General features: G+C 39.0%; 1 protein-coding gene across 1 annotated transcript in view; it reads right to left on the minus strand.

The window, feature by feature from the left end:
- Positions 1–907: 907 nt before the first annotated feature.
- ADAMTS5 (ADAM metallopeptidase with thrombospondin type 1 motif 5) overlaps positions 908–17,172 on the minus strand; it is a 40,616-nt gene continuing 24,351 nt past the window's right edge. Inside the window, exons 4-8 of the mRNA XM_040980868.1 lie at positions 9,473–9,756; positions 7,076–7,259; positions 6,546–6,721; positions 4,917–5,092; positions 908–1,495 (exon numbers count right to left, since the gene is read on the minus strand). Of these exons, the coding sequence (XP_040836802.1) occupies positions 928–1,495; positions 4,917–5,092; positions 6,546–6,721; positions 7,076–7,259; positions 9,473–9,756 (1,388 nt within the window). The 3' untranslated portion in view covers positions 908–927. The remainder of the gene's footprint in view (positions 1,496–4,916; positions 5,093–6,545; positions 6,722–7,075; positions 7,260–9,472; positions 9,757–17,172) is intronic.

The following is a 17,172-nucleotide window of genomic DNA, read 5'->3' on the forward strand; positions in this document are numbered from 1 at the left end:
GACACAGAAAAAGCAACTGTGAAAATATAAATTGAAAACATGGTAAAATGGGTGTTTTTTCTTAAATTTCAAAGTAAGAAAACATAATTTTAGACTGTTGAATACTGATGACACACACACAATGCTACTTCTACATCCTCATTATTCATTAATTTGGCTAACTGTCTGAAAATACAGACAGTCACAAGTTAGAGTAAACGTACCCATCTATATATTTGAAGGACTAGATACACTGAGATCCTCCCTCAAAATTTCTCAGAAGATGCTTGCTGTTAAAATGATTTTTGACTTAAAATTTATCTCCTGTAGTCAGAAAGTATACTAAATCTTATTAAAACAGCAGCAAGTCCTTAATTTCCAGTAAAACATCCACAGCTCTTTCTGGAAACTAGCAGGAGTTGAAATAGCTGCAGACCTACTTTGGTCAAACTTTTTTAATAGAAATATATTTATATGTGTGTGCATATATATACTTATACATATATGTACATATATATGTAATAGAACCATGTGATATAAAGTGACATACCAAAGGAGAACATATTTACAAACAGTAAAAATAAGCGACTGTGTCATGTGTGACAATGATTATGATGCCTTTAAAGGCATTCTATAGAGGTAGGTGACAATGGGGGGTACTGTTCTGCCAAATTCAAATGTCCCCTGAATCAACATGGATTGTTGCTTCTTTTTCTTCTCCTTCTAGTAGGCCAGGGAACAGTCAGTAACTCCCAAGCGTTTCTGCATTGCAGGGTTACTGTTGTCACATGAACCAGTATACATCTTCATTTGGTCGCAGAGAGCAGATTCCACCCATGATTCAGCTCCTGTAGACATTGACACAGAAGCACGACTTTCTATGTATTAGGTAGAATTCTCGTTGTCCACTAATATATCGGTGATGAATCATAAGAACACAACCACAGGCTAACATTTCTTTAGCAAACATTGCTTAAAAGCAGAAGGCCTCTGAGACAGAAGGCATCCCTTTGCTAACTTCCGGTTTCCGTCCTGGCATTGCACTGTCCTGGTGTGCCAGCCTGTGTCACAGGTCCTAGAACAGGCAAGCCATGGGCCTGTCACCCACTGAAGCTGTGAAGTGTGTGATCCCACTTTATTGCTGCCATGGTTAGTGACAGAGTTGAGTTTTTGAGTGGACTTCTTGGGAACAAAAAAGCTGTAACGGACATCTAATGGTTTAGTTGGATCTGTTGCAAGGATCTGTACTATTAGAATTTCCTTGGTGGCTGAATATCCCATACCATGTAGAAAGTCATCTCGGTGGCTCCAACCACTGTAGTTCATGACTGTTCCATTGATGTCAATGATGGTCTCTGAAGTGGAGATCATGTACTTTCCATTGATAAGGTACTCACCGTTTTTCTTCTTCAAGGCTAAGTAGGCAGTGAATCTAGTCTGGTCTTTGGCTTTGAACTGTCGAACTTTGATATGAGTAGCCCCTTCTGGAATCCTCACAACATCAGTATAACCCTTACTGGTGGCAGGAATGATGCCCACAGAGGAGACAGAGTAGTTTGGAAAGGAGAGAAAACAAACAACACTTAATAAATGGGTGTACAAATAGAAATTCTCATAAAAAGTGTCCCAAACACAAATTTTAATGCATTGTAGAGAGTAGTTTAAACTTGGATTTAAACATGGATTTTTAGGGGGGAAGGCTGGCATGGTGGCATAGCGCGATAAACCCCTATCTGTGGTGTGAACATCCTATATTGGGTGCCAATTTGGGTCCCAGGTACTCTACTTCCAATATAGCTTCCTTTATGTGGCATAGAAAAGCAGAGGAGGCTGTCCCAGGTCCTTGGGTTGGTATGTCCACATGAAAGATTTGGAAAAAGTTCCTGGTTTGGGATCAGACCAACTCCAACCTTTGCAGCCACTTGGGGACTGAGCCAGGGAATGGGAGTTCTCTCTATCACTCTTTCTCTCTCTGTAACTCTGCCTTTCCAACATAAATAAGTATTTTAAAAAATTGGATTTTCTTATGACATAATACAGTTACAGTTAGGCTATTATATATATTTATTGGCATGTTAAAATTAGGGTAACATAAGAAATTGATTTTTATTTTTAAAATCCATAATAGCTGCATTAAAAAATTTGTACAACCATTGACATTTTTATCAATGCCTACCATCTTTACAAAGCAAGTGTAAATTCTTCCACACACTAGATATGTTATATAAAAACAAAATGACAAATCTGTCCTTATTAAAATTAAAGACATTTGTAATGTTTTCAAATTTGTCTGCAGAGTAGACTTACCTAAGGTTATTTTAAGCACTGCAAAACCACATACTATATCAATTAAATACTCATTTTCAGCACTGGTAATGTTTTTCCAGTATGTGCATCAATTTGTAAGCATGGATTTTAATCATGTCTTACATTAAAGACAGGATAGAGGCTCTGCCTCCATTTCTACTGGACATTTGAATTTTGCGTGATAGAGCATTCCTTGAAAAAAGATTCTATAGTTACTAATAAGATATTCCTGAGATAGTCAGATGAGGAAAAAAAATTTAGTGCTTGAGCAGTTTCATAAATGCTTAGTGTTCATGAGACACCTCAATAGACTGCATAATGCTTTACCATGAGTGACAAATAAAATAGGTCTCGCAAGACCCAGCAATTTCTTATAATTAGTCAAGGTGTAAATACCTACTTTCCATGAACCTCTGGTGAGTGCTAAGGCTGAAACAGTAACTAAACACTGATGAACTATAGCAGTGAGGAGTCATCTTTTGCCAGGATCTTTGCCTGTATAAGCCATACCATAAGACGACCAGCCACATGTTTCACTTCTCATTTTAGATGATAAGTAAATAGAAAAACTCACAGAGGCTTCAAAGTCAAGATTGGAATGTTGGAGACAATTGCTCATCTTATAAACCAAGCATACCCAGTGATGATAAAGGTATTTGATCATGTTCACTCAAGAGCTCATTAGTGGCAGTGTGAGGCTTAACTGCCAAACCTCTCTATCCCAACCTGTGACTCGTTCACTGAGCTCCCATGCATGAGATCTTATACCACCAGCTGGGTTTTATAGCAGTTTTATGGACTAAGTTCTGGTCGCATGCCGTGCTTAAGTGTTAACAAGCAGGGAAGCTATAGAAAGGATAAGGGGTAAAATGAATGAAAGGCAATTGAATAGGGGAAGAGAACTTTTCAATTTTTAATACTAATCCTTACAGCTTGTCTCATAAGGATAAAAGTCATTGAAAATATCAACACTGCAGTGGATCCTCAAATTGAGTTTCTTGAAACAACAATAAGTCTGAAGCTAGTGTCCTGATTTCTCAGCCCCTCAGTAAAAAATGACTATATTCCTGGTTCCTTTTCTCTATACCTTTGATGGTACCATTTCAACTCCAGACAATAACTGGCTCCATGGCTACCACAGATGAATCCCATTGCTTTCACAGAGCTACTATAAAGGACAGTCGGTAAGTCAAAGGACCTGATTTTGTTCAGGGCTATCTGCACAGGACCAGTAACAGTGCCCGTCATACAGGAACAACTTTGTTTATATATATTGAACATGCACTTATGGAAGCAACACTTCAGTGGAGGCTGTCAGACCCTCACTCAAAAAAACACCTCAAAGTTTCTGATGGTATTGATTGATAAAAACTATGAAAAGGAGAGCATAATAAGAAAGTGGAATGCAACGATGGAGATGGGAAAGATATTCTTCTGTTCATTCAGAATTGCCATTAGTGGGGGTGACACTTATCTGGGACCCAAAGGAACTCCAAAGGCAACACTGATTATTAATTAAGGGAAAGTGAGCCAGAAAGAGGACACAGCATGCATCTGACTGTGGCTATGTGTGAGGGGCAGCAGGTCATCCAGTGTGGTAAAGTGAGGGAAGAGAGAGGGACATGTAAAGACACACAGGACAGGGTAGTGGAAAATATTTCTAGTACTTCCTGAGTTATGAAACTGTCTTGGTTGTTGCCTCTAAGTGAGATGGAGGCCATTGGAGTGCACTGAGCCAAGACCTAATTCAGATAAGCAGTGATAACTCTCCTTGCTGTTGACAGGAACGTGAGGGGATGAAGTCAGTAGACAATAAAGAAATAGCCATGTTAGGCCAGGGAAGAAGTATCACTTGGATGGAGTGTCACAGTCATGGTGGCTAAGGCAACTAGATTGTGATAGAGATCTGTAGAACGGTGCATCTCTACTTCTATATAAAAGATGGGCTCCCAGTGACACTGTTACATATCTTGACACTAGAACACTGTACTTTATACCTTTCTCTATACTTACAATGTCAGGATACACTTAAATGGCAGAGTGATGAATTTGTTACTGTTGTTGAGGGACTAAAGTATTGTTACAATATAGGGGAAAACAATGAGATGGCAGGTGAGGGGGGGTGGTGAAAAAAGAAATCCCTGAGCCCAAGAAACTACATCATGAAAAATAATGATTAAAAAAAACCCAAAATTTGTTGCACACCACTGCAATTATATTTTGTGAGGAGACATATTTTCTGTAAAACAACATATTTTCTGAAAAAGCATAGCTAAGATATAAGCCAACCATTCTTTCATGAATTGCATTTCAGGAATCATACAGTGTAAGACGTCACTGAAGTGGAATGCCACCTGCTTTTTCTTTTCAGTTTTCAGCTCTGCAAGACCTTGGCCCTCAAGGGTATTATGGGTTATCTGCTTTCGCAGGTGCCGTGAGTGGCCACTGAGCAACCACAGTTCTATTCATTTCCCTTCATTCCCATTTCATATTCATAATGTGTAACTGGAGCCACATTAGACATCCTCCTACAGAGAACTTACGATGTAATGTGAAATCCCCCTTATCAATTTTTCAGAAGTCTGAAGTTCTGTTGAATTCATATAAGGGCAAGGGTTCTATCATGTTACCTTTTTTTATTGAAGGTTCCGATAACCTTTGTGCAACTGGAGTTGTCTCCTCCACATACTCCACACTTGTCATACTGAAGCTTTGATCCGATAATGCCGTCACAGCCGGTTCGCACGCATCTCCCCCTCACACACACAGAATTACTGTAGGGTCTACATTCAGTTCCATCCGTCACCTGAAGCATGACACACACACACACATCAGCGGTGAGACAATACTTAGGTTCTTTGGTAAACTAAAACATTTGAACCTTAGAGTTTTAAGTATTATTGGACCAGAGAACATATGGAAGAATCAACAGCCATCTTGCAAAAACTACATGGTTTCCACAGGTCTGTAATAGAAAAATCCTTCATATACTTGCAGAAAGAAGCTCTGGGAGATTCTAAATTACACGCTTTCTCCTTCAACTTAATTCGTCATGTGTTAGGAGACGTGGGATACTCATCGCCCTATCTATATACTTAGCTTGTTCCCACAGAAGACTCTTCGCTCCTTACCTTGATACCAACGGTCTCCACACTTAGTGTTTGCGATGATCACTCTTGTGGAATGAGTATAAGCTACTCAACAAGCTAATGTCATTTTTTGTTGTTGCTGTTGCATAAGTTTTTTTTGTTTTTTATTTTTAGAATAACACATCTGAAAATCTAGACATGATATTCAAAACCTTGTCCTGGTCAGAAAGCATTGCCTATTTGAGTGTTGACCTTTCAGATACCTAGATAGGGACCGATTAGTAGGAAGACGAGTCTGAGGAAGTCAGCAAAAGATTTACTGGAGGAGACTCAAATGGCTGACTGAAAGAATACACAATGCTGTGATTAAAAAGCCAGTTGTAGGATACTGTGTAATTTAATTGACCATGGTTTGAGCCTGTGAGCCAATACATAAACAAGTAGGAAAGACATGACCTTTGTAGGACCATTAAGATTTTTTTCAAAAGTTTGATTAAACTGGAATAAAAAAATAACTTCATCTGGTGCAAAATTTTTGAAATCCCTATATAGCTTTTTTTTTTCATGATAGGCATTTTTGCATGAACTTTTTCAGTACTTTTCATCTACAGTGACATATATATATATATTTTCAAAAAATATATATATTTGTCTAGAGAGACACTCTATACATACATAGATAAATATATAAATATATAACTATATATAAATATAGTTATACATATATATGACTATAACTAGGTAGACACTAATTTTAAGGAAGTTATATTGATTCAAAATTCTTGATCCAGAAGATGACATTGACACCCATCGTGTGATGTGATGCTTAGGCAAATGGGAGAACAAGAGGAAGCTTTCTTGCTTTGTACTCCTTCCTGCAGCCTAGCTATTTGCATGGTTGTTTTGAAAGTAAAGTCATATTTTTCCATTTTACCTTATTTGGAAGTGTGTTGTGCTTTTCAAAAACAGCCATTAAAACATTCACTTTTTCTGTTTATAAAATGATTGTATTTGTTGCATACAGTATAAAAACATAGAAATTAAAAAACCTTCTAAATATAAACCATTCACAAACGCATTCTGTCTGTGTTTTGTATCTGCAGGCTTTGTTCTGCTGAGTAATTTCCACCAAGGATGCCTCCTGCTTGTGGACAGGCAGGGTGTACTGACCTTTGGAGAGAAGACCACATAGTAGCCGGTACCCTTGGCTCTGCAGGTCAGTTTGCACACATCTGTTGGGAGAACACCTGCATATTTGGGAACCCATTCCACAAATGTTTTGACTCCTTTTGCATCAGACTGATAGCCATTTTTGGCCTCACATTGCTCTTGTCGAAAAGATTTACCTAGGTACAAACACATTAGGTTATTACTTCAACTGTTCTGAAAATTAGATGGGCATTTAAATAATTAATTTTAAGCAGGAGATGACAACATTTCAAAACTATGGAGCCTCTTCTTCTATCGGTGTTGAATTTTATCTACATATTATAGTCAATGATGCTTTATCTTCTGCTTGTCTGAATATCCAAATCATAATTTAATCAATTTAAAATCCCTCACATATTTGTTATTGATTTGCACATTAGCACAACTGTGCTCTATAACATTAATGGTACTTCTCCAATCTTTCCTGTTTAGTAATGTTAGAAAACGCGTGCAAGTGCGTAGGTTGGGTACCGACACTCAGAGCAGCATACCATTGGGAGGACAGGGTGTGACACTGCAGGAGCGATAGATGGCCCTCTTCCCTGTGCAGTAACGGCCATTGTTTCTGGGTGCAGGGTTATTGCAGTGGCGGTAAGCAAACTGGACTCCTCCTCCACATGAACGAGAACACTGGCCCCAGGGACCCCAGGACCCCCAGTTACCATGGCTTGATGTCTGCAACAGAAAACAGAAGACATTTTTAACTCAAATTGGAGGAAAGCTTCCAATCTATACCTCTGGAAATCGCTTGCATGGGAGGAGACAGACAGAAAAGCATCTCAAGCAGTCCCTGGAAAATGGAATTAAAAATGGTGCAAACATATTGAGATAGATGCATGCAGAAGTCTTCAAAACTTCAGAATCCATTGCACCAAAATGAATTTATATTTTAATTCATTTTTCTCATTACCTTATCGAAGGGCCCTGCTGTGGTTAGATTTTTACTGAATTGAACATGGGCATACCCTGAAATTGCAGCACGTTTCATCCTACACACATCTCCCTCCCTCCAGCACGTTTATCTGAAAGAATCTTGCTCAGTAAGTCCTGAGCAAATTGTCAAGGTCGCCTCCTAGTTTCTCTAAGTCATTTTACATTCTGCTCTTTGGTCATGTGGATATCTGCTAAAATCCTAACAATTTCTAAATCACTGTAGGCGTTTGTCCATTTAGATTTTAAAATTCTTTCAAATTATTTAATTAATTTGAAACACAGAGAGATAAAGTTTGGGGAGAGAGAGAGATACCAGAACCGAGATATCAATCCGAATCTCCCATGTGGGGAGCAAGGATCTGAGTACATGAGCCATCCTCTACTGAATCTTTACCAGTAGGCTTCAATCAGCAGCAGAACTCCAATGTAGCACTCAATTCCGGGATGCTGGCCTCCCAAGCGCCAGTCAAACTGCTGTATGCCAAATGCTGCCCAATCCTTCCTTCTCTCCCTGAGAATGTTTGATGATTGCCACCATGTATATGGATGAAAGCTTTGCATGATGACTGGCATTACTTATATTTGCATCTCTTTCTCTCTCATTGACAGTAAAATTCTTTGGTGGCTTTGTTGACTTACACACCCTGTCTGGAAGAGGCCTTCTGCTCCATGTGTGAAAGGGTTTGAGCTGGATTTGGTTAAACAATTTGATGTGACAGATACTTAAGGCACATATACACGTAAAGAGGAAACACTCAAGTCTATGCCTGTGGGTGCAGTGCAGGAGAACACCATGAGAATCTAAAATGGGATTATTACAAGTTGCTTTGCCAAAGGAATGAATGTAGAAGCATGGTGGGGGTATCGGCAGAGCCTAGAATAACACACATAGATGCAACCTTCCCCAAACAAATGTTACATGTGAGAGTAAACCCATCCTTTGTTCCCACCTTAAAGGTTGAGGGAGCAGTTGTGGAGTTACAGTTGGACTATGCGTAGAGTGGTACACTTGTTTTCTTGGGGTAGCCACACGTGACTTTGGCTGCTCAAGTGATCAGAGGGAAAACTCACCATTTGGGGGGCTGACCACTTATGTATGTAGACTGTGTCAGTGCTGCTACTATTGAGTTACAGAAAGCAAGTATTGCGGGGTGTGAATTCGGGGCAGCAGTTAAGATTCCTATGGGAGATATGCGTCCCCTCCCAGAATGCTCACATTTGAATTTGAGTTCTAGCTCCACTCCCTATCCAGCTCCCTGCTAATGACCCTCTGTGGGGCATGAGGTGAAGGTTCAAGCATTTGGGTTCATGCCCTGACATGGAGAATAGAGACTGACTCTGAGTCCCGCCTCCCAGGTTTGGCCTTGCCCAGTGCCCATGGCTACGGGAATTCGTTAACCAACACATGGAGGCTTTCCGTCTCCCTTTCCTTTGTCTCATAACTATCTTCTTTTCAAGAACATTTTGAAAATCAAATAAATGTTTTCTGGTACTTCAGAATGGGAGGTTTGAAAACAAACTTTCACAAGAGTTTTAAGGGCCATATTTGGGGTCTTAATCAGACAAAACCTGAGTTACACCACTGATTAGTGAAAGGCAAAAGCCTGTGAAGAAATCCACTCTGATCCAGCATTTGATTCGTGACAATAGCCACTGAGGGCCAAATTTGAAGTTGTAAATGGATCTGTAAGGGAAAATATTTCTAATCAAGACACATATAAATAGATAAATATTTTCATGGAAATTAGATAAGTTGATTGTGGTGCTGTGTGTCTTGAAATCAATGCAAACAAGGAGTCTTCAGAGAGTTTATGAAAAATACACATGATGAAAAATATATGCATGATTTCAAAACATTCTTTACACCAACATAAGGTTATTTTTTAAATACTTATCCCAGGAAGGCATTTTTCAACTTGGATCTCCAATCCTTGAGTGACAAGAAAAGCACTTACTGAGTAATATTTTTTCTTGGTTTTGTCCACACATTTGCCCTGCAGGCATATCCTGCCCTTCCCACAGGGTGTGCCCTCCACAGCGGGCAGCTTCTTGGTGAGGCACACCATCTGGCCCTGGCGCACCACTGCACACCACAGGCGGGCACACACGTCCATGCCAGGGCATACGGTGTACTCAGGCCCGAACGTCAGGTTGCACTGCTGTGTGGCATCGTAGGTCTGTCCTGGGAGTTCTTCAGGGCCCAGGATCTGCTTCCGTGGCAGGTCTAGCAAGCAGTTACCTATAAGAATAACCAACATTGATCTCTGCTTGGGATTTAGGTTTAAAGCCAGTGAAATCATGAATTGAAAAATGCAACGTTTCAGCAAGTGTTGATGCGTCATACACCCACAGACCTGCAGACTGAGGCCTTGGATAAGGCATTCCTCTGGAGGCCAGACTTGGTACCACCTTACACCACAACTTTCCATTATTCATTGTTCGCAGGTGATCTATATCTCTAGGGCCTATAAAATTATGGAGATGTGACCAGAACTGGTAGGAATAAACAAAATTATTGTTATGAATTAGTTGTGATTGCCTGGCGCAATAGTCTAGTGGCTAATGTCCTCTCCTTGAACACACCAAGACCCATACAGGCACCGGTTCTAATCTCGGCAGCCCCGCTTCCCTTGCAGCTCCCTGCTTGTGGCCTGGCAAAGTAGTCGAGGATGGCCCAGAGTCTTAGGACCCTACACCCACGAAGAAGATCTGGAAGAAGCTCCTGGTTCCTGGCTTCGGACTGGCTCAACTATAGCTGTTGCGGCTACTTGGGGAGTGAACCAGTAGACAAAGATCTTCCTCTCTCCTCCTCTCTGTATATCTGACTTTACGATGAAAATAAATCAATTTTTAAGCATTAGTTGTGGAATATACAAGGGGCTGAGGCAATAAAAGATATTTCAGTGGGTCTAGCAGAAATCAGCCATGAGCTTAATAATAATAGCAGTGAAGCACTCCACAACTTTCAGAAACAAAATTTGTCTTTGGTATTCTCCAACACCTTGTTCTCCAACCTTTTTCCCTGTGTACTAGTCATATGTTTGTGTTTTTTTTCCCCTTTAATTGCATAAATGACCAGGGAGCTAAGCCACTGATTGCTGCACTTGCAGAACATTTGACACACAATGCTACAGAAAAGCACATTAAATATGAATAATACAAAATATGACCCAGATCTACCCTTTAAGGTCTTCCAAGAAAGAGTGGTATATAGGATAAGTGAATTTTTTCCCAGGTTGAAAAAGATGGTGGATAGCTTTTAAGATTGTCAGAATAAATGTAAGCAATATGAGAAGAAAAGCAACACTTTTCGATAATTTAGGAACAGGACATTCTTCACCGGCTTCCTCCCATTCTGTTTGTTAATGGTTTTTGTTGAGAGTGGGAAGTACATTTTCTAAACCAAGGTGATGGCTCTCTAGATATGAGGTCAAGCGCCAACAGGAGTGATGGGGGAGCATGCCGAACTAGGACAGGCGTCATAAACAATCAGAAACTAAAATGTTCATTCTCTTCCTGTACAAAAAAATCCTTATCCAGTGAGTTGCCATCATCGATTTTCTCTTCTATGTACATATATACATAGTCCCAGTTTCTGTACTTTCTTGTTTGTTTGATCTTGGAGTTAATTTACTGAATTCTCATGAGATGATTCATTCATTTTATTTATTTTACAGATAAGGAAACCATGGAAGATAAAGATCAATTATCCAAAGCTAGGCTATTACGGTACTGTGGTGAGAGTCAGGCTGCTCAGGGCAGACCTTACTGCTTCTGGTTAGCAGGTGGAGAGCTGCTTTATTTCACGTCTGAAGGGCAGGTTTCATTAAGAATTCCTTAAATGGGAATTCTTGTGCCTAATGGTAGACACACCTGGTATAAAATGTAATCCTGATCAAATTCTAGGTGGCTGAGAATTCTTAGTCAAGTTAGTTAATCTTTCCCTAATTTAATTTCAACACATGTGAAGTGCTTTTCTTCTCACTATGATTCTATCAAGGTGAAATTAGCTAACAAAGAAACAAAGACGAAGATTAAGGAACAGTCATTGATCCTGTGTTCAGCATATTTACCAAACTTAGAAATGTACCAGTTATTCTCTTTAATCCACAGAGAAGTAGTTGAATCCTTAATTTCATTGAGAATAGAATACTCTCCACATTTTAACTGTGCTAACAAATGTTTTTACAACTACACTGAAGTTTCTTCAAAGTGAATACCTTAGAAGTTGTCAGACTGGGATGGATAGATTTTAGAAAAATGAGTAAAGACCAAAGTTCCGATTTAATTTCTGTGCCAGAGTGCTTGAAGAGGTAAAACTTCTTAACATAAGCCAGCAAAAGCATTCAAAACAAGCTTCTAGCCAAAGAGAACCTGAGGAGGAAAACGCTAAAAGAAAAACATTAACATCAAATCCATAGGAAAGAATGAGAGTAAAACTTCCCTAGGTTTTGTTTACAGGACATAGTAAGATAAGGCACTTTAGAACTCCAGGGGAAACCTTATCATCAGTGCTACATAACAAAGACACCATGCTGTGCACACCCGGGAGTGCTTAGCACACTGCTGAGGTTAGGAGACCCGCAACAAACCTCTGAATCAGCAAGAATGCTTTCCAATCCTTCAAAACTGCTGTTCTTAGAATTTTTTTTTTTTTTTAACAATTTTACTGAAAAGCACAGACTGCAAGAAGTGGATAACTAAATCTTAGCTGGGAAGTCTTTACCCTGGGTGGGTACATGTGGCCTGCTGGGGTCTGCTTCATTTATCTCCAGCCAAAATAACCTACCACCTCACTAAGGACACACAGCCATGCATGGTCCCTCTACTGCACTGGCTGCTAATGAATGAAAAGAAATGGATAACATACACAATTCGAAATCAGCGTGCAATAGGCAGACTTCAGCTGTGCAATCTCTCTTCAGAAAGCTTATTCCAGAAGTATAATTTCTTTTCAGAGGTATAATTTTTAAAAATTAAACACACATTTGCTTTGCTATTAAAAGTCAGATATGTAAGAATATATATCTAACAGGGCAGGATGTGAAGATTTTCTTAGTTGAAACAAAGTGATTTATATCAGAATTTCCCTTCATTCGTTATTTCAAGGTTCTCAGTGTGGTAAATTGTTGCTGCATCAATTTCTGTTTTTCCTGAAATTTCTATCTATTTCATTTTCAAGATGAATTATGTCATCCTACCAAAAACCAGATACAGACATTGATAGTAAACATCCGACTGAGATTCATGCCAAGAAAGATTAACAAGAACAAATGAGTATCAGCCGGATTCAGAGTCCCGCAGTGTCTGATATTTAAAGTCTAAATAGTGGACTGGCTATGCATTTTCATTTAGAAAAAATGGGTGTGGTTTGAGGGTGGAGTGACAGAAGAAGAGCAAATTTAACATCATTTATGTTGATTTGTAAAGAGACTCAAATTACAGCTGACTTTTGTTTACTTGCCTTGCACTGACTCCCAGCCACGTCTTCAAAGTAACCTCACTTGTATTCTAGTTTGTCCTGGTTTGTAATGCTATCTGGGTTTCCTTGTTAACATTTTGTCTTTTTTCTTCCACAACTTGCTAAGTTGTTTTTTTCTTTTTCCCTTTCTTTCTTTGAGGGTAACATTTTGTATATACAACAGGACAGTGTATAAAACAAAAGGCAGAATAAATAGTTCATCTTTGCTTTTCTTATTCATGTGTAGCAATGGACCTAAACTAAGGCAAAAAATTGAAAGGGAAATACAGTGACTTGAAATGAACTAATGAAAGTATGTGGCAGTCTCTTTGTACGGCCCTTGAAACCCACCAGTGCTGATGGAAAGTATAGCAGAAAACAGAACAGAAAAAAAAAAAAAACCCGTGAGTTAAAAAGAAATCTGGCTTCTCTAACTAGTTAATTATCTTTCTGGCTATGCGTTAATTCATGGAAATCAATGTTGATGGTTATTATTCCTTACCCTTTCTACCTTATTTCTAGTCCTGAAATTATTTCAGTCGACTCTCCTTGTCCATATCTAAAAATGATATGTTGGTTCAAATATTCTCAGCCTTAAGAAATCAATGAATATTCCTAACCAATTGCACCCAAAGCATCTTTTTTGTTTTTTAAGATTTATTTATTTTTATTAGAAAGGAAGGCATAGAGAGAGAAGAAGAGACAGAATGGAAGATCCTCTGTCCAATGGTTCACTCCCCAAGCAGCTGCAATGGCTAGAGCTGAGCCAATTTGAAGCCAGGAGCCCGGAGCTTCCTCCAGGTCTCCCACATAGGTGCAGAATCCCAAGGCTTTGGGCCATCCCCAACTGCTTTCCCAGGACACAACAGGGAGGTGGATGGGAAGCAGGACTGCCTGGACCAGAACTGGTACCCACATGGGCTTATCAACAAGGAGAAGCACATGAAGCAGGCGTTCAAGGAATTTAAGGAATGTGTTATACTGGAAATGAATGAAAGCTGATACATTAGAAATGAAGAATACAGTGGAGCAAATTAAAAGTACAGTGGATAGTCTCCAAAATAGAATGAAGCAAGCAGAAGAAAGAATATCAGAATTGGAAGATATTTCCTGTCACCGGGGAAACAAACAAAAAGCTGGAAGCAGAGCTGGATCAGGCAAAAAAAAATATTCAAGAATTGAAAGACACTATTAAGAGGCCAAATAGAAGAGTTATGGGAGTCCCAGAAGGCGCAGAGAGAGATCACTGGGATTAAAATTGTAATAAATTAAAAATAAGGGAAATTTTCCCTAATCTGGAGAAAGAATTGCGAAATAACATTTAGGAGGGACACAGAACTCCCAACAGGGTTGATCAAAAGCGATCTTCATCATGACTCACAGAACTTTAGAATATATGTCTCATTTACAAGTCCTCTAACTGCATTTCTTGTGAAAATCAAGACACAATTATAATACACTTTGTATTCCATTTCACAGATTGATGTTAAGCATTGCAGTCCAGACGCAGTAGAGGATTCAGGTTACTTAATTTCCCAACATTATTTTATGTCAAAGGTGTGTGCGCAGTGAGTGGCTGTTACATGAGCTCTTTCAGAGCTGACTGTATGGCACAGTGGGTAAAGCCACTGCTTGCATGTCAGTCATCCCATTTGGAAGATGGTTCGAGAGCTGACTTCTCCACTACCTATCCAGTTGCCTGCTAACGTGCCTGGGAAAACATTAGAAGATGGCCATAGTGCTTGGGCCTCTGCACCTGCAAGGGAGAGCCTGATGATTTTCCTGGCTAGCTCAGCCCTGGACACTGTCGCCATTTGAGACAGTGAGTTAGTGGATAAAGGATCTCTTTCTTTGTCTTCCTTTCTTACCTCTGCCTCTTGGTAACTATGCCTCACAGATAACTATAGAAGTCTGTAAAATAAAAGCAAAGCCAGCATTCAGTTATCTACATATTAATTTTTCCAAGCTGTCTGCAGTTTTTTCTCCAGAAGCTGAGGCTGCAGGTACGTTCATACTGTGCCTATGCAGGTGGTCGCCTTACTCATCATGGGACACTGGACATGGGATACAGCAGATAAAGCTATCTTTTTTTCTCCTTATGTTTATTAAACATTTGAGAAGGGAAATTCAGTAATTTGCTTTTCCTCACACAATTTCTCTGCCAATGCTTACCTGAGTAAACAGGACAGCTTGTCGACCAGAATCTTGGCCAGGATGGCCTGATGGGGGTGGAGAGTCTTGTAAGGAATCAATTCTCTTTCTCTCTCTTTTTTTGGAATCAGATGGTTATTTTTGAGTGTATACTCTGACTTTTCAGCCATAACCTAATTGATGCATTTTTCTAGCTGGAATCATGTCAGGAAACACTCGTAATACTAATGAATTTAAACTTGGCAGTGGTCAAGTGCTACCAAAGTCCAGCTACTTATGGCTAATAATTTTTAAAATAAATCAAATACTTGGAACTTCATTTTGCTCCAGGATCTCAAATCTCCAGCATTTCTGCAGATGGGCAGCAAGGGGTGGGGATACAATAACACACAGAAGTGGATTTTCTGGATGGCATACTTTTTAGGTGACTTCAAAAATTGCGTAAGTTTTATGAGAATATCTACTTTAAAACAGTAATGGCTTTCCTGCTTTTGCAAAGTAGTTTTTGACCTTGTGGAAAATTGTGCTTCAGTACTGTGTTATTTCAAGGGTTTTCATTTTGCAGGTGGAGTTGGTTAAGCACCTCTCCCTTATTGTCAAAGGATACCGTTTATTGTCCTCAGCACATCTGTGTGAAAGACTTTCCAATCCCTAGGATTATTTTGTGGCTTAAACTTGCTCATGTGGGGCAGAAATTGTGGTGCAGTGCTTTACGTAGCAACTTTCCAAATTGCACCCCACATTCTCATATTGGGTGGCTGGTTTCGCTCCTGGCTACTCCACTTTTGATTCAGCTTCCTACTAATGTACCTGGGAAATTATTGGAAGATGGCTCAATTACTTGGGTTTCTGCAGCCCAAATGGGAGGCCAAGAATGAATTCCTGGCTCCTTGCTTCAGCCTGGCAGAACCCTAGTTGTTGTAGCCATTTAGGAGTAGACGGAAGATGGTTTTCTTTTTTTTCTCACCCCTAACACACGACCTCTCCTCTTTCCCTCAATCTGTCATTCTGCTTTTAAAGTACATACGTCTTCGAAAATCTGATTTGAAAATCAGAACAAAGAGTACAACTAGAAATATAAATAAATGGTCTCTCAGTGGAAGCCTAAGTAGTTCTCAGTGAGTGAAATGGAAGGGTTTATGCTAAGATTTCAGGTTAAGGGTATGGTGTTCTAAGAGATGCATTACATTGCTTTTCCATCAGCTTGGGCTTTTATTTTTTTACTTCTTTCCTTGGCTCTATAGTTGAACTGTCTGTACACCAACCTTCTCACAACCGGGTTTGCTAATTTCTCTGGTCAGACTGTCATGTAAACTTACTTCAGTTTTCTGGTCACAATGGACTATTACAAAATGATTTGAATTTATAGCTACATCATATTGCTTTAAGAACTTTGAGTGCGGTGTCTGTATACCGTTTTCAAATAAAATCAGACATGCTAACACATTTTCCTTCTTTGTTTTGCAATATTCTAACATTACTTTATTCATTGTAGATTATTAATGAAATAATGATTTTCTCTGTCAACATAAATGATTGAAAGATCAAGTTAAAGTATTAAAAAGAGAAATAGTTTAGAGTTGGCAAAATATAGCATAAAACATAAAAATGTTAGTTACATTTCTTCGATATACTCAAATACTTTTTTTTAAGTCCGGCAAACATATAAGGTCTATTTACACTAAAATTATATCTTCAGAAATTTTAAACAGAAACTGAAATGTAACAAATAAGTTATTTGTTATAAAATTTTCAAAAACTCAGCGCATGAAGCTGTTTAAATACAGACATGTTATTAAAAACTAAGACAATCCTAGAAGCATATTTACTGCACAGATAGTAAGGCCATAAATTCCAGAACCAGGAAAAACATGAATTATTTCCAAATTATGGGAATAAAGAACAAAACTATGCACAGCATTGTAATTAGTTGACCTAACACTTGCATAGGAAAAAAACTTTTTTTTTTTTTACCATTTAGCAATAAGTATTTCCTGCCTTAGCAGCTAAATCCATTTAATTAGTGATTCAAGGTTTAGCTCA

This window comes from Ochotona curzoniae, unplaced genomic scaffold, assembly GCF_017591425.1.
Source record: "Ochotona curzoniae isolate NIBS_2020 unplaced genomic scaffold, NIBS_Ocur_1.0 contig_3498, whole genome shotgun sequence".
Classification (NCBI taxonomy): Eukaryota; Metazoa; Chordata; class Mammalia; order Lagomorpha; family Ochotonidae; genus Ochotona; species Ochotona curzoniae.